General features: G+C 45.1%; 1 protein-coding gene across 2 annotated transcripts in view; it reads left to right on the top strand.

Annotated features, from left to right (window-relative positions):
• The window catches only part of PRKCB (protein kinase C, beta), a 298,743-nt gene that overhangs the window by 232,882 nt on the left and 44,753 nt on the right, over positions 1-21,108 (top strand). For both annotated transcript variants that reach the window (XM_012645016.1, XM_012645015.1), the window contains exon 10: positions 10,111-10,284. In XM_012645016.1, coding sequence (XP_012500470.1) covers positions 10,111-10,284 — 174 coding nt within the window. The remainder of the gene's footprint in view (positions 1-10,110; positions 10,285-21,108) is intronic.

Genomic DNA, 21,108 nt, shown 5'->3' with positions numbered 1-21,108 from the left:
AAAAACCGGAGTTGCTGAACAGAATGATGGCGTTTTCCATACGAAGGTTAACGTGCAAATAGAAGATTTGATTGGCTACTATTAATTACACTCTAAGGGGGTTGCTTACCATTCTCTTGTAACAGACACAAGGGTCTCCATCTCCAGCATCATTTAGTCTAGGTTTGATGAAGCATGGGGAGTCTGGTTAATGTCTAACATCTCAGCACAAAGTTCAGGAAGCAATGGGAACTCACCAAAGAAACTATCATTATGCCCCTTTTATGGACGAGGGGACTGAGACTCAGAGAGGTTGAGTAACTTGTCCAAGAATACACAGCAAAGCACATGATAGAGTCAGGATTTGAACTCATGATTCCAGAGTCTGAACTTGTACTTAATCTGATTTTATAATTCTGACTGGATATGAGCTTCCAGATTGCCAGACTCTGTGAGTGCCATGGTCTCATTCTTACATGCAGAGATTGTCAGGATAGCTATTGTGTTGTAAGGATGAGGATACTGAAACTAACCCTCATTCTGTAACCAGGATACACGCAAGTTTCTCTCCAAATCCTGCTCCTGAGTGGGTGAGTGCCCTTGGAAGAACAAATGGACGGTATTTGGCCAGTGCTCCAGCCCCTGCTCACAACACTGTCCTGATAACCTCTAACCGACTCACCTCCCTGTCTTCCCCCAGCGAGGGCTGGGCCTGGCACAGGAAGGGTTCAGATATTTAGAAGATTCTGATTTAATTGGTCTGGAGTGTGGCCCAAGCATTGGCTTCTAAAAGCTCCACAGGGAATTGTAATGTGCAGTGCGGAGAAACAACAGCTCAGTGCAGGCAGGCGGGGCAAACCCAAGGGAAGGATGGGGGAAGGGAAGGGATTGTATTTGCCTGAAAACTTAGAGTTGAGCTCATCTAAGGTACCCTTTGCAGGTCTTCAGAGGGTCTGGGTGGAACCCAAGCAGAAGACAGGCCCAGAGAGCAAGGGGATCCTCAAAGACACGGAATCTTAGAATAGAGGGAGGGCCCCCCGCTCGCGACAGATCAGTATCCAGGTCCCGCACCCAGCCTCATCCGCAAGCCTGCTCCTGGTGCGCTGGGCATGGGGAGGAAGCACAGGAGTCTCCTGGTGCCCCTGGGGGCCTGCAGTGTATACACATGGGCTTTAACTCGCTGTCCATGCCTCTCCCGTGGCGACCTCAGCTCACCACCCCTTACAGATGCCTTTCTCCCACGTCAGCGTTTGGGGACCCCGTGAGCCCCAGAGATCTTTTTCTCTATTTTAGACACACATCTGAATTCACCAAATCTCTGTTTGTTAGTCAAGCTTGCGGACTCTGACAATGCTAGATGTTTGGGTCTCTCCCCCCACTTCTCCTTTTCTGATCCTGCTGTAGGGATGTTATTAAGAACACCAACCGCTAGAGCATCGCATGTTCAGAGATCCATGCAAGGCATTTCTCTTAGACCTAAGTTCTAGGGGAAGCTTATTTTTCTTCTCAAAAAATGACTTTCCTTATAGGAAACGTGAATTTTATTATGTTTCATATATCTCTGGTTGATTTGGCCTCCAGGAAGCAGAGAGGGAGAAAGGAGAAGAGACAGAGAGAGAGAGGGAGGGAGAGAGTATATACATGGATAATGTATGTATACATACATATACACGTACACATATATTTACTATCTGGTATATAATCATTTTAACCACCTGTGTTGAGGTATAATTCACCCAACACAAGATTCACTTGTTTGTGTCATGTAATCTTGAATGCCACCTCCAATTCTTTGGGAAATATGGGTCGGATAGAGCCATATATAAATTAAATAATGCTGACACCTAAGGAACTGAAGGTCTGTAGTGACCTAGATCTAGGGGTTTTTAGCTACTTCCTCCACTCAGATCTTGTCATGCATTTCTGCAACAAGTATGTGTTGAATGTCTACCGTGTGCTAGATGTTGAGGATACAACCGTGGGCAACTCAGACAAAATACCTGCCCTTACGGAGCTTACGTTCTCGTGAGGGAGAGAAATAAACAAATAGATATTAATGTAACGCCAGGCATGGTGAGTGCTGTGAAGAGAAACAAAGTAGAGGAGGGGGACAGGGAGTGACAAAGGGGGCTGCAATTTGGAGAAGGTGGCAGGGAGGGCCTCGGGGAGGTGGTCACATTGGACTGTGACCTGAGCAAGGTGAGGGAGCAGATTATTGAGTGTATCTGAGAGAGGAGTCCTGCAGGCAGGGAAGACGGGGTAGGGGATCCTGAGAGACGCGATTGTGTCCTGGGTGCAGACAGAGGAAGGGCTTGGGAAGGCGGAGAGACATGAACTGACTTGGGATTTTAAAGCACCCTTCGGGAATGCAGAGAATAGAATGCGGTGGGCGCAAGAAGAGCGGAAGCAGAGAACTGATTTAGAGACAATTGCAGGAGACCAGGCTGAGGACCATGGCGGCTTAGACCAGCAAGGAGGTTGGATTTGGCGTATATTCCCAGTGTAGAGCTGGCAAACCTTGTGGACGCATGGGATGAGAGATGTAAGAGAGGGGACCTGAGGGCGACTCAATTTGGCTTTGGACTTTCGGCAGGTGTCTGCTGAAGTCAGGGCAGTGGGGAGCAGAGTTTCAGTCCCTCCCCATTCCCGCCCTCTCACATTAGTGTGGCCGTTGTCACAGGCCCCTCAGGGCAGAGCTCCTCAGCCAGTTGAATACTGGACACTGGTGCTTTGTACAAGGATCACCAGCAGCCCCCCGGTTGTTATGGTGGGCAGAATTGTGTCCCCCTGAGAAATCTATGTTCAACTCCTAATGAATGTGGCCTTGTTTGGACGTAGGGTCATTGCAGGTGTAATCCAGACGAGATCACACTGGATTAGCGTGGGCCCTAATTCAATGGCTGGTGTCCCTATAAGAAGAGGACATTTTGACACAGACACAGGAAAGAACACCATTGAAGACAGAAACAGAGATTGGAGTGATGTGTCTACAAGCTGGTAAATGCCAAGGGTTGCTGGCAACCACCAGAAACAAGGAGACAGGCGTGGAACAGATTTGTCCTCAGAGCATTCGGAAGGAGCCAGCCCTGCCAACATCTTGATGTGGGACTTCTGGCCTCCAGAACTGTGAAAAAATGAATTCCAGGTTTTGGTTCTTTGTCATCGTCACCCTAGGAAACTAGTACGACCACCAGGCATTAAGTCCTCACCATTTGCCTTGCACAGTTAAAGTGTGCACTTAGCACACTTTATCCCATAACATGCCCTCAGCACCACCAAAAGCTAAGTAATGCTAGCATCCCCATTTTATGGGTGAGGAAACTGAGGCTCAGAAAAATTAAGCAAATTTCCCAAGGTCACATGGGAGTATCTGGCAGAACTTAGACACATACCAGATCTTCTGACTCTAAAGTCCCCACCCTAATCATCATGAGACACTGTCTCACAGAAGGAACGAAGATCCCAGGCATATTTTGCCATTGGGATTTGCCAGTAAAGTTCATCACAACAAACTTGCCAGCCAGGATTCCCTGGGCTACTTTCCTCTATTTTATTTGCTGTCACTGGAGTTCTGCTATTTATCACATTTCTCCCAGAAGATTCTTGGGTAACAGATGTGGCTTGGAATTTGATAAGAACGTCACTTCAACACATCCTTTCAATCTGTTTGGAATCCTCATCCTGGAGAGAGAGGGACAGCTGAGCAAACAGCCCACGCCCTCTATGTTGGTATTAAAGTTTCTGGAAGCTTCAGAAACTGCTCGAGACGATTAATAAAAGATTATTTCCGCAGTTTAGAGCATGGCCATCATCACTGCTGACGCGATGGCTATTTTTCTGCTTTTTTCCTCTCCCACCCCAAAATGTCATAGCACAAGTGGAAGAAGGAAGATCTTCCCAAACCACCTAATGAAAGCAGGGTCATGTCTTTCCTGTCGTTTGGATGTGTCCCCAGTGCCTAGCATCTTGCCTAGAACAAAATTCCCAGTGCAGCTTGTGGACCCGATGGATGAACTGGAATCGTGACCGCAGCACTAAGGCAGACCAGGCTCATCTTGCCAAGCAAACGAATGGTTCGCTAGAGGTTGTATAAGAAATAGAAAAAGGAAATGATTTTTCTATCTGTGGCCATGAATTAGCCTGCAAGGTCCCAAGCCTCAGCAGGTGGGAAGGATGGAAAGAGGAGGACCAGGACCAGGATCTAGAGCTGAATTTGAAACACTCCAGTAATAATTTGCTCACCACTGAACTCTTGGTACTTAGGGCTTGGCAATGAGGTGTGGTTAAGAGCATGGATTTAGGAGACAGGTGACTAGACAGCATCACTTCCTAGTAAAGTGAATGTGGACAAGTCATCTGTCTTTGCTAAGCCCTACCTCCCACATCTGTAAAATGAGTATAGTAGCAGTTCCTACTCTACTCGTTTGCTGTGGGAATTAAATGAGATAATGCATATTGGAAGTAGTAAGTAGGCATGGTTGGTTACCATTATCAACCCCAAACTAATCACTTTCCCCCACATCCTAGTCCTCTCTCCCAACATTGCCTTTTTTCTCCCTGGAGCAAGCATTTGGCCACGCCCTTTGAACATCACATATTCTTTGTTCCAGCCACCGCACTTGGTGCTTTTGCTGCTCTGTTGGTTGGATCTCTCTGACTCTGCCAGAGGAAATTGTTTGCTAGTCTCAGAGAGCTGGGACTCAGGTCCCGAATTTGAGTTCTGGAGCTCTTGGCTTACTGCAGGCCAAGGTTTATGGATCTGGATGGTTTAATCCCTCGTTCTCTTCCCTTTGACTGGAATAGGCCTCCTCTGTCTCCACCTTGCAAGTCCTGTTGATACGTAGGGTCTCAGCTAAACTGTCACCTCCCCCAAGGCATCTTTTGCTGACCCACCAGACGAGGTTAAGTCCTCCATTTAAAGACTACCGTGTGCTTCTGTTTCAGGAGTTTAATCACCATTGACATTAGGTAATTATTTGTGCTGGAGCATAAGCTTCATGAGGGCAGGAACCTTGACATTCTGCATCCCCAGTGCCTATCTCAGTGCCTGGCACATCCCAGGTGCTTAATTAATGCTTACTGAATGAATGAATGAATGAATGATCAAGTCTTCCAGGTTCTGGGTAAGACTAGGAAGGTTGACGCATTTGGAAGACACAATGAATTCCGTCTCTGTTGCCCCTCTCAACTGAAACCTTTGTTTTTCTTTTTTTTTACTGATTCAAAGGAGTTGCATAACCCGAGGTCACAGGGGCCACACCTGACAAAGCGGGGTTGCATTAGAACACGTAGGAACTTAGGCAAATCTGTCCTAGTTATCTATTGCTGCATAACATATCATCCCTAAACTTGGAAGCTTAAAACAACATAATCATGTATTATCTCTCATGGTTTCGGTGGGTCAGGAGATTGGGAATGCCAGCTGGTTGATTGTGGCTTGGTTTCTCCTCCTCTGGCTGGGCACCACACTCTTCATGTGGTCCTATGGCCTTTCCATGTGGTCTCATTCTGTGGTCTAGCACGGCAGCCTCCGAGATCCAAAGGCGCATGTTCTAAGAGAAACTGACATTAAGCTGCAGCCTCAGAAGTCACTCAGGGGCACTCCAACCACATTCTGTTCGTTAAGGCAAACACAAAGGCCTGCCCGGGTTCACAGGAGAGGGCATAGAGTCTGCCTCTTGATTGGAGGGGTGTCAAATATTTGTAGACATGTTTTGAAACCACCACCGAGTGTCAGTTCCTTCACGCTATGGGGAAAGCTCTCGAAGTGTAACTCCAATAGAGGGCGGAGAGATTCCTATCGAAAAGAAAAGCTTGATTAGAATGTTCAGCGAGAAAAGGAAAGTTCCATTCTTACCTTGCTGATGACTGCTGGGAAGGTGTTAGGAAAATCAGAATTAAAGGATTCTATGTTTTACCTATGGGCATCGCCTAACCACCTTATTAAATGAATCAATTTTGATAATACCTGGTGATTAGAATCAAGGTAGGAGGAGTGTGCTTAGTAAAATGCAGAGTCCCAGGCCACAGCCCAGAGCTCTTGAAGGAGACCGGTGCTTGGAGTCTGTATTATAAACAAGGACCCCCAAGTGATTCTGATATAGGCAAGAGGCACGGTCCTCTATAAAAAAAATGGAATTTGCCTTCTTTTAGGACACATACTGACCTGATACTATTTGTCTTCCTGAAATTGTCATTTTTATTAAGAATCTGAGCTACCCAAGCAATAGTCTTGTCTTACAGGATCTCTAAGATACTTCAATCCGTGCAAACTAATATAAATAAACATAACTTTATTAGAGGGATACGGTGGTTTCTAACAAGTCTCCTGAGAGATTGGAAGCAGGAATGAAAAAGCAAGGCCTCTGCTAGTTCTCTGACCTTCTTTTTTCCCCACACATCTGTTTCATTCTTCTCTGCCTGCATGTAGTACAAAAGAACCACTCTAGGAAGATCTGTGGGTGTTCTCTATTCAGAGGCCCTGACTGACTCCTTGGAGTATCCTAATTCCAAATTCTTTGGAAAGAGACTCTGATTGGCTCAGCTTAGGTCAGGTATCTACCTCTGATCCAATCAGCCGTGGCCAGGTGTGTCCACTGCCCAATCAGAAGGTCCTTCTAATAACAAAGAGTTGGAAGAAAGGAAAGGCATGCTAGAGTTCATTTCCAAATTAAACTACAGTCACTTTTGATTGTGTGGTCACTCTTACTTTTCCTGATCATTCTTGAACACACATGTTCTCAAACAGGGGTCAGGAAACTACTGGAGCCTAGCCCACTGCTTCCCCCCACCCCCATAGGCACCTGTCCTGTGAACCACCGCTTAGTTTTGTAAATAAACGGTTTTATTGGAACCCAGCCACACTCATGCACTTGCGTATTGTTCATGGCTGCTTTTTCAATACAGTAGCACTGTTTAGTAGTTGATACAGTCCCACGAAGCCTGTAATATTTACTGTTTGGCCCTTTACAAAAAAAGTTAGCTGGCTCCTAGAATTCAATTTAGTTCTATTTCTTCTAAATTATTAGTAGTGTTTTATGCATGTCAGTTCTGTTTTCCTCCAGTCAGTATAGGGCGTGTTACTTAGGACAGGGCAAGAGAATCTTCACACATCCCTATTCACTGATTTAATAAACTTGTACAAATGCAACAGTTTTCCTAAGGTGTGGAGCACATGGCATTGATGATTTGCAAGATGATTTCAGTTAGCACTTGAGATTTTTTTAGGTAGTATATTGTCATGATATTATACAAAATTAAATCACATGATAAGGTTGTCCTCTCTTTATGTTTTCTTTTAGTCTTTCTAATTACTTGAAAAAGAAAATCTCAGTTGATGGCAATATGCTCTCTAACATTTTCTAATACCAGTTTTTTCCTTTAACAAGGAGGAAATGCAGGGCCTGGCTTACAACCTTCAGAAGCCGTCAGTAGTTAGCTAGAATTTACTAGCGCTGCTTTGCTTTTATTTATTTTTATGCTTCTCTTCCATTTTTACTGGTGATACTGGCTTGCCATTAATAGCAGTGATATAAAGTTTCCTTTTCAAATTTCGTTAAGTAAAAATATGACTACATTTTTAAAATGCTAAGCAAATAACAGTTTAGGTGGCAGGGAAAAAATGTGAAAAAGGCACATGAATGATTGAAGTTTGGAAAAGCCTGCATACATAACTGACATAGATACCAAGCAGACTCGGTGCCCAGAGGAGGGAGTGGCTGATTCGGGTCTAAATGGATCATCTAGGTTAGAGAAGGAGGTAACATCTGAGCGGAATCTCAGATTTTCCAGGCATTGAAAGAGTGTGGAAGGACGTTGCAGGCAGTAGGAACAGAGTGTTCAAAGGGAAAGAAAGAACAGGACGTGGTCACAGAATTGTTTGGCTTTTGGGAGCCACCGAAGGACTTTTAGCATCGAAGCATCGAAGTGGCATGATCAGATCTGCATTTTTAGAACAATTGGTAACTTGTGCAGGTTAATCTCTCTGAGCCTCAGTTTGTTCACCTGTAAAATGCAGCTAATTGAAACAGACTAGGATATCCACCCTTGTCCCTGGCACAGGGGGAAGTTTCCAGCCATTCTGCCCTGCCTCTCTTCCATGCAGAGGGCTAAGATGTCCTATCATAACTGCGTCCGCGTTCCAGGTGTCTGGGGCTCCTCCCCTCTGCTCTTGGTCGGGGAGGGGAGGAGTTGCAGGTATTCAGGATTGTTGGATGGTGCCTTGACCAGACGCGATGGGTCCACCCTTGAAGACAGCTCAGCACTGAGCCCCTCCTGCTGGCCTCTGGGGTCCTCCTTAGCTGAAGGCTCTTCTTCCTCCCACCTCTGTCCCTCTGCTCATTCTCTCCCGGCCAGGTCCCCCCTGTGTCCTCCCTGCTGTCACCCAGCCCAGGTCTCTCTAGAATCCGAGAGCAAAAAACCCCCATCTCCATCTGCCTCTTTATATCTTAGGACAGCGGCTTCCTTGAGTCATTGTTTCTGCCTCAATGAGGGCTGCGGAAGGGAAATACAGCCCCAGGGTACCAGGGAGAGCACAGAGGGAGATGGGAAATAAACTGGGGACACCCATCCCGACACTTTGAGCCCTACCTTCCCAGGTAAGTCGGTGGGTCTGTTTTGAGGATTGAGGAAATTCCCGGCAGGTGGGACCCACTCAGATTGGCAGTTCTTATTTTTTCCTTTGGTGCCGGGAGAGGAAGACGTTGAGGAAAGTCCTCTTGCGGTGGAAGTGGGTGTTGGGGACCCTTTTCCTAAGGTGCCCTAAATCCCTGAGTCTGCTTCGCCTGGGGCGATGAGAGAGAAGATCGTAGGAACAAGAACTCTGTGAGCCGGTGAGCTCAGCCCAGAAGTTTCAGCGCATGGATGTGTGATCTGGAAGCTTCTGTGCATAAGCCCAGGCAGACCTTTCACTGTTAGGATGAGAGCTGAGCAGAGTGTGCCGAGCTGTCCTCCCGCTGCTGAACTTGTCCTGTGTGTCACGCCCTCCGGCCTCAGGTCTCTGCTACGTCCCCTGGCCCTCCAGCTGAGCCAGGCTGGAGCATTTTATTCCCTCCACCTCCTAAACTCCTCCAGGGTTCTTCTGGAGCTCAACTGGAGCATTTCAAGGCAGGGGTTGTAGTCAAGTAGAACTGAGTTCAAATCATGACCCCGGCCCTAACTGAATTTGTAACATGACAGGTTACTTCCCCCCTGAGCCTTGGTGTCCTGTAAAATGAGATTCATAAGGGAACCTATTTCCTAGTTACCATTATGAAAAAAAAATGAGAAATAATAATTGAAAACCAATACTTGTTTGGTCCATTCATAAATGCTCAGAAATATAGTGGTGATTAATAATGTTGCCTGCAAACCATCTGACAGTACATGCAGTAAACACTTCAATCTGATTGTTTCCTCCTCCAGGAAGCTTTCCCAGACCAGTTAGGTCTCTTTATAATGTGGTTCTGCCCTGCACTTCCTAAGAAGCTTCTTGAGAAAATAGTACCTGCTGGTCATTGTCCCCTCTGGCGTAGTCACAACCAATGAAAACAATGAGGTGTCCATGAGCCACGCCGGTTAACTGGCCCCGATTGTGACCACAGCTCATGAAAGAAAGCCCCAAAACAGCAGGGGAGGCTATTAAAATATTACATTAATCATCCCTGAAATTAATTTCCAAAGTCTTTTTTCCTCTCTGGAGTTCAAGGTCAGAGAACATGCCTGCTTGTTTATTGCCGTATCCCCGGTGTTTAGCAGGCTTTTAATGAATGTTAAATAATTGAATGAATAAAGGAATAAGTGCCCCCAAATCCGGTTTTATCCAGCATTCACTCACTCCCTCATTCAACAAATATTTATTGAGCGTGTACTATGTGCCAGACACTATTGCGGGCTCTTGGGTTAGGCCAGTGAACAAAAGCTACTTGCCCTCATGGGGCTTGCCTTCTAGCCATATTGGCTGGGCATTGATACATATCCTAGAGGAATCAGTACACGGCCACCTCTCCTGGAACTGTCCTCCTTGATTGGGTTCAGCCATTCAAAGTGTGAGGTCAGTGGAAAATGTCATCTGTTGTTTCAGAGTCAACAGAGAACAGCTGTGCAAAGCTGGGAGTGGATCTGAATGAACACCAGCTGCCCTCTCTTTCTCAGGTCATGCTCTCGGAGCGAAAAGGCACAGACGAGCTCTACGCCGTGAAGATCCTGAAGAAGGACGTCGTGATCCAAGATGACGACGTGGAGTGCACCATGGTGGAGAAGCGGGTGCTGGCTCTGCCCGGGAAGCCGCCCTTCCTCACCCAGCTCCACTCCTGCTTCCAGACCATGGTAACCCACTTGTCTGGGGGCCCCGGGTCTTCCGCCTCCAAAGCTATCTCAGCAGCACACACCCCAAGGAGATACCTGGGCTCTCCCTGTTCTAGAAACAGAAAGATATGGGGCCCAGGGAAATTGGCTGGGAGTTCTGAGGTTGCCACTGAGAAGTGTTCTCCCCTGAGGCAAATGCTGTCTCAACTCAGATAAAGGAACTCAGGCAATTGGTTTTATAACCAACAGAGCAGGGCCTTTCTCTGTCAGCAAAGGGTGACACGGGGACAGGAACTCAGTGGAAAGGTCCACACATTGCGCCTCTAGATGGTTTTACTCAGCCCTCCAGCCCTTTGGGAAAATGTGCGAGTACATTTCTGCAGGTTGCCTGAGGCCTTTGCATGGGTCTCCTTGGAGGGTGGGTTGCCTGAGAACACAGCCCTCAGAGGACTCCCAGGGCGGGGGCACAGTGTCCTAGGCAAGGGCTAGTGAGCTCAGAGCCATGACTGCCAAGACGAGAAGGGAACATTTGTCCTCTGTCTGCTGCTGACTCTGATTTCAGTTCTATCCGCAAGAGCAAGAGACACCCCTGTAAGTAACCTCTTTACCTTTTCCCTGTTCAAATTAGACCTAGGCCCCCATACCCAAGGAAGGAGAGGCCAGAGCCCAAATGCAAGGAGGTACAAAGTTAATTCTTGCCTTTGGGGTTTCTCGTGGCCAATGACCTAGTGACTTAAAGATGCTTTAATGGATTTTTCAAGATTAATTTTGACTCTATCCAGTTCTCAACCTCCATGCTGATTTTAGAGCCCAGCCCATATGTGAGAAGGGATGCTATCGTACTTTGCATCTAATTTGATGCATGTATAAATTCTTTAATCTAGTGAGTTCCCTCTCTCTTTTATCCTTTTCTTTTATCTGTTCTTTTATCTTCTGAAGATATCCTAGGGTGTTTGACCTATAGCATTTTCATAGTCTGGGTTTTGCCAACTGTATAGCCTTGGAGCACCTCAACATGTTTCCTCTGTCCCCTTTATTTCCTGCAAATTAGCAGCTGGGTCTAGAGGCTTGGTGTGACTCTGCTTCGGTCCCTTTGGCAAGGCCGTAGATGGTGGTGTGTTCTTTCATCTGAAGGCACAGACTGTCCAGTTGCCTCTCTCAGTGATGTTGGCAGCAACTTATGATTGCTGCCTAGATGCATTAATTCATTAGGGATTGTACGATGGTGAGCTCCTAATTCTAGCATTTCTTTTCCATACTAGTTGGAATGCTTGTATAAATAGGGGCTTTCCCTCATCTATTGCTTGGTTCCCTTATGCTATGGCTCCCGTAGGAAAAGCAGGATAAATGCTTGATTCTTTCCCCGTACGTGACAGCTTTCAAGATAATAAATTCATTCACTATTGTGCTCCAAGGGTGACTAAAGTTTGCTTTTAAAATAAATTTTTTGAGTAGAAGAAGAGAATCAATGGAAGGGAAAATACTAAGTGAATGATAATTTACATCACATTGGTGGGACTTGGCAAGGCCAGGAAAGGAGTACCCCTCTTAGACAAAATGTCTAGTCTTCCCTTGGGGAGTTAAGGTCTAAAGGTATCCAAGGGGTGGCAGAGACAGGGCTAGGATCGAAACCTCTAGGCTCCCCAACTCTCTTGCCTTCTCCCTTTTCCATTGTTGGTCCCCAAATTGACTCATTGACACCACCAGGCGACAGACAGTCTCAGTCTGGTAAATAGTCTGAGAAGGAGATTTTTCTCCAAGAAAGAGGCTGAGCTAACCTGAAGCAGCAGTTGTCAATTTCAGTTGGATATGGTGAGACTGAGAGAAATTAATCATGTGTGACTGATACTCATTAACGTATAGTATCTTTGTAGTTAACTGTTTTATAAATAAAGTAGAGTGGATTTGAGTTATTCTTTTACTGTTGAGCCACATCGCTCCCCGGCATTTCAATATGCTTCCTGAAATTAAAGAGTAGGGGCTGGGTGGTTACATGGAAATTGTGCAGAGCTCTGAGTTCTCTGCAGGAGCCGTCACTTGCCAGGGAGGAGAGATTAGGAACCATGAGAGGCTAGAACTCGAGAGCTCACTGGATTCATGTCTTGCATGGACGTGAAGACCCCATGCTAGAGACCAGTGCAGAATCTCCCAACCCAGCAAAGCCAGGGATGGAATAGGAGGCTTTCTCATGGGTTGAGGATCAGATGAAAGAGTTACCCTGTCTCTAGGGGCTGTATTGTTTGGGAGGGTGAGGGAAAGGGGTTGGGAAGATGCACTCACTGCAAGGAAGAGACCCTTGGATACTACGTGGGGCCGGCTGAAGGAAGAGCAGACACCCTCTCCGCCTCACCTGCACTCTGGCATATGCTCCTTGAGTGAAATGCCCCAATTTAAATTATTTTTTCTCACCTTTTTTTTGGCTGAGCACATATATTTTAATTTTGCATAAATTAAATTTATTTTCAAAGACTTATAATAATTTCTACTCTATGTGAGGCACAGAACTAACAATTTTAAGCCGCATGACAACTTAGAAGGGTCCTGTCGTCATCCTGACTTCACAGACGAGAGGACTGAGCCCACACAGCTGGTACATTTCAGGGCCAGGACTTGAACCCAAGTGTCTGGCTCTAAGCAGGTTTGCCCTTAACCGCTGCACCATGAGGTCTTTTGTGTGTGGATCACCCGACGGCCACTCCACCTGACACCCCTGGGGCAGAATCCCCCACTGCCAGCCTGGCTCCAGGCTCCACCAGGGGCCTGAGTTCTAACCTAGCCTTGCTTATCTCTCACCTGCTCAGTGAAGTCACATTGTGTCTCTGTCCCTTAGCTTTCTCATGGCTGGGGTCAGAACTGACTTTCCATCTGAGCATCTGCTATGCATGGGGTCTTCAAAAACATTGTTTCGTCCCATCCTCATAAGACTCTTGCAATGGATGGGATTATCTGTTCCACCTTGCAGGTGAAAGGATTAAGGATCAGGGTTGCACAGTAGTTTTCTCTAGACACAGCACCAGGTCACTGGCCCATTGAACTCAGAGCCCAAGCTCTTGTTAGTACAGCATGTTGGGTCGCCACCCAAATGGCCGTAACAATGATAATGATGCAAGCAAGAACCCAAGGCAGCAGCTAACAGTAATGAGCAGTCAGTATGTGCTGGGCACCATCCTCAGCATCCTAGCTGTACTACCTCACTTTATCTTCCTGACACCTCTATTGGATAGGAACTAGGACTAGCGTCAATTCACAGATATGAATGGTAACACTCAGAGAAGTTAAGTAACTCATGCAATGTCACACAGTGCTAAGTAGTGGAGCTGAGATTTATTCTACAAGACTCCAGAACCCCAAAACTGGAAGCCTTTGCTGTCCTGCCTGGGCTTTAACTTCACATTCCTATTTTTAGTTTATAAAGTATTTTTACTCTCATGATCACATCCAACCTTCACAAGAACACTAAAAGTAAGTATTACTGTCCACCTTTCTACCCAAAAGACACTGACCCCCAGAAAGATGAAATGGCTCCTATTACACAGTTGGTAAGTGCAGTCCCAGGACCTGAGTCCAGGTTTCCTAATGGCCCTTTGGGTGGTTTTCCTACTATGGAAGTGTCACTCCACTTATTCTATAGGGATATTGCAAGGATTAGGTAAGATTTTATCCATGGGAGTGACTATTTAAATTTAGAGAGCACTGCATGTATATGAGGCAAAACATTGCCAGCGTGGCTAAGGTGAGCAGGAAGGTGACACCCCTTTCTGAGGAAGGCCTGTGAAGGTGGCCCTCTGGCTCATGCTCATCTTCTAGCATGGCATGGCCCGGCCCCCTGAGTGGTGCTTCCAAGGAGGCTGGAATGGGCAGTATCCCAAAAGTCAGAACATTACTGCCAGGATGCAGAGGGTACTAATGCTTATTGGTTATTGCAACAAATACGTATTTGTTGAAACAAATGTCAGACCCAGCTGCATTACCACGAGGGGTACATCAGTGAAACAAAGTCCCTGTTCCCTTGGAATTTGCATTCTCATGGGAGACACAGAAAAATAAACTATAATAGTGACGCGAAGTAAAGGGGGCGGAGATGGATGGATGGGGGCAGAGCGATGCTATTTTTGATAGGATCATCAAGGAAGGCCTCTCTGAAAAGGATGACACTTGAGCAGAGACCAGGACAAGCAAGGGAGCGAGGCGTGTGGCTATCCGGGGGCAGAGTGTTCCAGACAGCAGGAAGAGTGAGTGTGAATGCCCGAGGCGCAAGCATCCTCAGCGTGTTTGAGTAACAGCAAAGGAGGCCGGTGTCGCCCGAGTGGATTGTCATTTTGTATTTTGTGACCCAGAATTCTTTTTGAATCAGCTACCTTTAAAAAAAAAAATGACAAATCTACTATAACATGCTGCAAATTTGATATGTTTTTCTTGCTAGAGACTTCGAATTTTGAAGATAAAAGATCCTTAACGGAATGTTTAAAAATCCTTAAAGTGGTTGGAATATTAGATAAAAGTGAAAGAGACACCCAGCAATATATGAAACCATTTTTGTCATCCTTAAAATGACGCAAATTTGATTTTTAAAAAAACTTGTTTAGAAAAAGCAAAGTTACATCAGAAATATCCTTATATTGGGATAAAAAAAATCTTTCAAAAATATGCATGGCACAATGTGAACAAAAAATGTAGGATGTTAAATCCTATTTAAGATAGTATTCTAAATGTGTTAAAATTGAGTGTGCGCATGGAGAACACTCAGAAAGGGACACAGACAGATGAAAATATTGATTTGATTCAGGGAGGGAGTCTGTGGGTAATTGTCTTCTTTTTGAATTTATATTATTTCAGAAACGTCTTTAATAAAGCAGCTTAAAAAAAATTTTTTTATGTGCCGCAAGATGGCAAAGTTAATACCCAAATAGATAGATGCAAGAGCTCTTGGAAGGGGGTTGAGTTTTCAGAGAATTGCTCATTAGACGAACTGGTCTTACGCAAGTTCTCCTGGAAGGACAAAGGGATATGATCTGTGATTACTGGCTACATGACCTCTACAAAGTCACTTAACAGTTCTGAATATTGGTTTCATCATCTTTAAAGTGGGCATAATAAGTGAGTATTAAAAGAGCTGCTGAATACAGAATAATAAACATTAAATGGAGGTCGCCTGCATTATTAGAGCTGGGCTGGAGGCGCACCTTGCCACATAGGCACAAAAGAATTATGTTTCTTCCAGTCCTTTTGCAGTTTTTCTCGGGGATAATTGTCAGCCCAGCACATTCATGCAATTTCCCAACTGCCAGTGGGCACAGGCAGTTAAGTTTCTTTAGCAAAACATCTATTTTAACTGTTTTCTTTTCAATTGAACATATGCACTTCTTTTTTTTTTTAAATAGAATTAGATTTTATGAGTCATTGAAGGACAGAAGTTACTTCCTCCCCAAATTCGCTGCCATGGCCCAGCAATAACTCAGTTGCAAGGCATGCTGGGAGGAGCATGAACACAGAATGCCAGAGAGGACAGGGAGGGGGATGAGGATGGTTCCCACTTGTAGAGGTGACCCCTGATGGCATGTCCATGGAGCCCCAAGAGTGCCCAAGGGGTTGTGGTAACTCAGGATCAGCTCTGGGTTGGTAGCAGTATCCAAGGATGTGGTTGAACTTCAGGGCACTGCTGCAGGAGGCTCTGGCAGTTGTCTCAGCCAGCAGTGATTGGGTTGTAAGAAACAGAACACCGCCTGTCTCCCACCAAACTAGCTCATGCAAAAAGGGGGAAAAAAGAGGATTTTGTTGGAAAGAAACCACCCAAAGGCAAAGGTATACCTGGGCCTCATGAAGAACTAGAATCTGTAACCTTAAATCAGCCTAGAATAGATCTTTCTGTTTCTTTCCCCTTGTTTTCTCTGTTTCTCCCTGCTCATAAGAAACACGGCTTTCCTAGCCTCTTGCAGTTTCCCTAGCCACCAAATTCCCTGAGTCCCAATTTATACTCACAGGAGAGGGAATCTGATTGGTTCATCTTGGGTCAGGTGTTTATTCCTGGCTCAATCAGCTGGTAATTGGCTACTTCGAACGCAGTAGGAACCTTAAAAGAAGGTGTTACATCCACAGGGGGTGGAATAATTGGTGCTCATGCCGGATGGAAGGCTTCATCTTGAGTCCAGGGAGACCAGCTGGGTTGAAGCAGGATATAGTTATAGCCTAGTGCTACAAACACGGCATTCAGTGCCTCCCAGGAGAGGAAGCTGGTGAGAGCTTGGCAGATGTCAGGGCTTTAGTCAACTAATACCATCCAAGGATCTCGATTGCAGGAAAGGAATCAGGGATGCAGCCCAGGCAGCTAGAGCAGGTAGGAATGGACAGAGCCTGATTCTCTCTGCTTTCTTGACGGTGGTATTTGCATATTCATTCAATAATCAAAGGTCTGTGGAATTCCAAGGAAGAAGAGAGGTTGTTCTAGCCCTTGAGAACTTTGGTCTTTTTGCGGAAGGGCAAGGCTTAGAAAGCCGAAGGGAAAAAAAATGTTTGAGAAGTATCACTTCCTTGGTTCCTGCAGTGATTGTAAAACTATAAAATACAGAGGAAAGAAAAGTTGTGTGTGTGTGAACGCATGTCCTTGACTGCACACTTACTGGAGTGAGGCTCCATGAGTGTGCATGGAATTGTCGTGCATCATCTGATACATCTTGGCAGCATCTCTGTGAAGAAGCAGCTGTCATTACCCACTTTAGGAAGGCAGAGAAAGTTTAAGTAACTGACCCGAGGTCTTGGAGTAAATATCCAATATAACTGGGACTTGAACCCAGGACTAGCTGACGCCAAAGCCAGGACTTTCAGCCATAGCACTCCACAGCCTCTCTGAAGAGAAACAGATGGCCCCTGAGCAATAAAGGGAACAGCTTACAGACAGGATGAATTCACAGACAGCTTGGAAAGTCATTAAAGATCATTAAATAGACAAATTCTTACTGCAACTCACCTTAGAGCATGGTATATAGAGGTGCCCCCATGGTTGGTTTTCTCTGTCCATGGTATCTTGTTAAAAGTGGTAGGTGTCTCCCTAGCAGTCACACAGGTGTCATGTTGCAGCTGTCTTAGAGGACACTGTCTCTTTTGAATTCCTTTGTCCCATCCGGGGACACCCGGGTGAATTCTGCACATGCCACCCTAGTCATCATTTTAAATCAGACCGTCCTCATACTCATGTTCCAAATTTGGGAAATTCTATCCAAACATTTTGCACGATGTGGTGGCAGGTATTTAATTTGAATTATTTACCAATCGAATATGAGAGATAAAGGAGAAGGGGAATTTAAAATTACCTGAAGGCCCTGGAAGCTTAGAGGACAGGGGTAATGAAGAATCACAACAACAAGGGCAATTTTGAAGAAACACTTTAAAGTTGAGCAGACTGGCTAGTTTGAAGAAAAAGATGGTGAGTTTGCCTTTCTGAGCTTTTTAATTGGAGTTGACAGTGGAACACCCACATAGAAACGTCCTGTAGCCAGCTGGAGCTGACTGGAGCTCAGGAGAGAAATATAAGTCAAGATTCATCAGCCCAGGGAGATAAGAGTTGGAACTCTGAGCGTGACAAGTCCTCTTTGGAATATTGAGCAAGTCGGAGAGAGACAACCTGGGACGCAAGTCCACACTCAAGAAATACTTTTTGATTTACTTGCGTTAGAGTCCAACAAATAAGCCTTAACCAAAAACCACTGGACGTGATGATAGGGAAGATCATGCAATAATTCTATAGGAAGAGGGAGGAGCAAAGCCAAATTTCAGGGAGTTATGGAGGAGAATAATTATGTAAAAATCGGGGGCAATGGGTGAGGACCATTTGGTTAACGGAAGCCTCCATAGTTCACTCTTTGTGACTCCCGTGCAATTTCATTTATCACATCCTATTTTCGATTATGGTCGGAATTAGTTGTATATTTGTTTTAATCAAGATTATGAATTCTCCGAGGGCAAGCCCGTATCTTATTCATCATTTTTGCCTCTTTCAACGTCCAGTGCCGTGACTTGCAAAAATAAATGCTCAGTGAACGTTCTAGAACTCACTTCTCTGCTCAAGATTGGCTCTAGATTGCCTCTGACAGTGTTTCTCAGATTTTGATGTTTCTTACTGTGGAGTGGGAGATGAACCTGGTGGTATGTGGACGAATTGCATTTATTTTAAAAATAAGTCATTTAAAGGATTGATGTACCAAAGCCAGACTAGATATAGCATAGAGATGATAGACTCCAGATCTTTTCTTTTTTGCAAAGATGATGAATTTCCATTTATGACTTTGGTATGCATTTAAAATTTTTTAAATAAGCGTGATTAAGCTTTTTAAAAGCGAGTCAGTAAAATTATTTTTAAAATAAGTAAATTTCAGTAGAGGATACAGGCAAAGTTGATAAAGACCTTGAAGCCAATTGGGAGACAGCTGAAGTTTGGATCAGTGGCTTTACGAAGGGTGTTGTAATTTGGTCCCTCTCTACCTCGCCCACTTCTGTTATGTGACTACATGCATTTTATTCTCCCTCTCCAGCAATAATAGCCATGAAATGAGGGGCTTAAGTACTTAGCTGTATTTTTTCACAATGCACATTAAAACAAACATGAAACTATAAAGGTAAAAACATATGCATCCGTGGACTACCTAAAATTATCTCCTACCTCATTTTGGGAAACATCGCCGTTTGGAAATTTATCTGGTCTCCTCCACTCATCTGGGGAAATCCGTAACACCGGGCACCATGGATCATTCCCAGCAGCATCTCTGGCAATAGAATAGTGCCTGGCATAGAGTGGGCATCATTAAGTGTTTGTTCAGAAATGAAAGGACAGTGAGATGTCAACCGTAACATTGAGTAGCTGAGGCGCTGGTGTGTCAAAGCCACACTCAGTACAGTTCAAAGATGATGGATCTCACAGTTTCCCCACATATGGTGAGCGGCAGAAACACACCACAAAACATTACCCATAGAGGAAGCTATCCCCCCATGTGGGGCTTCCGACTAATGAGTTTGGGGGGCAAGTTGAGTTCTTCCCAGCAAAAAGCAAGCAAGTGAAATCTCTCTCTCACTTACTTTTCTCTTTGTGGCCGATGCCATCTGCTAGTTTTAAAAATAATTTTTAAAAGCAAGTGTTTTGGTTCTCTTCAACGTGCAGCAAAGACAGATGCTATTTTTAGGCTTGTTTTCTATCAAAAATCCCCCAAAGCACCAGGGGCTGGGTGTCGGCAGTGCTGGCGTACTGTCTGTGTTCTGCCACCAACTTGTATGTGACCTTTCTGCAAATCTCATGTGCCTTGGACCCTGAGAATGAAAGTGATAATTCTACCTCTCTCTACCTCTCATTAGGGATGAGAGTAGTATTAGTCTGAGAAAGAAAAACCGTTTCAAAAACAAATTGGCCAAACGGGGTGGGGAACCTGTGGCCTTCTGATTTCAAGATTTTTTTTATTTTATTTTAAGCACCAAAAGAGGCAAGAAAAGCTTCAGCTTTCTCTGCTGTACCCCTTTTAAGAAAGGATTTGGGCCGGGCGCGGTGGCTCACGCCTGTAATCCTAGCATTCTGGGAGGCCGAGGCGGGCAGATTGTTTGAGCTCAGGAGTTCGAGACCAGCCTCAGCAAGAGTGAGACCCCGTCTCTACTGAAAATAGAAAGAAATTAATCAGACAACTAAAAATATATAGAAAAAATTAGCCGGGCATGGTGGCGCATGCCTGTAGTCCCAGCTACTCGGGAGGCTGAGGCAGAAGGATTGCTTGAGCCCAGGAGTTTGAGGTTGCTGTGAGCTTGGCTGACGCCACGGCACTCACTCTAGCCCGGGCAAAAAAGCGAGACTCTGTCTCAAAAAAAAAAAAAAAGAAAGGATTTGTTCTGTAAAATTCGGATTCAGTCAAAAGGCCACACTTAAGGAACTAGAAGACCACAAGTGGCCTTAAGGCTGCAGGTCCCTCACCCCAACCTGCAGTTTGTGTACTGATGTGTGGCTAGATCTCAACGTTCCTTCTCTCCCTTCTGGACTGGAAGCTCTTTGTGGGAAGGACACATCTACACACAGTGTCATGTCCAGCCCAGAACCTTTCATGCAAGATGTACGTACTGGAGGCAGCTTAATGAGAGGTTGCCAGGATAAATTCTGGAACCAAACTGCCAGGGTCCAAATCCTGGCTCTACAGGTTGCCAACCGAGTGACCACGGGCAGGTTACTTAGCCTTTCTGAGCTTCAACTTTCACGTCTGTAGAAGGGGGAGAGCAGTAATACTTGCCACGCTGGGTTGTTTGGAGGGATAAGTGAGACAAAACACATAAAGCATTTAGCTCAGTCACATAATAAGTACCCAAAAGATGCTAACTTAATTTTATTATTGTTGTTATTATTAATATAATTGTTAGACACTCAATACATATCTGACAAATGCATGTATGACTGTTATATGTAAGCTAAAGTTCAGTGCACTGTACAAAAGATTTTTTTAAGAAGATTTTTTAAATGGTGAATTAAACATTTGTTACATGGCCAACATCACGTTAGACTCTTTACATAAGTCCTTGCGTTTAACACTCTATGGGGCAGGTGAAGAATGTCCACTTTACAGTTAAGAGAAAGCTGGAGGCTATAGGTTAAGTGACTGCTCACTGTTGCATAGCTAGTAAGTGGTGGCACAAGACTTCAAATCCTGTATTGACTTAAAATTTGGCACCTTTGCCCTACATGGCACTTTTCCCGAACCCATTCTCCTGGTTTTATCGCCCCTCACAACAGCTTTGCAACTTTTGCCAGCAAACCACCTTTTAAACTGCAACTCAATCATATCAACATATACATATAACCAAAACACATGTTCCACAAAATAATAC

This window comes from Propithecus coquereli, unplaced genomic scaffold (genome assembly GCF_000956105.1).
Source record: "Propithecus coquereli isolate 6110/MARCELLA unplaced genomic scaffold, Pcoq_1.0 Scaffold223, whole genome shotgun sequence".
Taxonomy (NCBI): domain Eukaryota; kingdom Metazoa; phylum Chordata; class Mammalia; order Primates; family Indriidae; genus Propithecus; species Propithecus coquereli.
The sequence above is the reverse complement of the archived record's forward strand: the minus strand, read 5'-3'. Positions and strand labels throughout refer to the sequence as shown.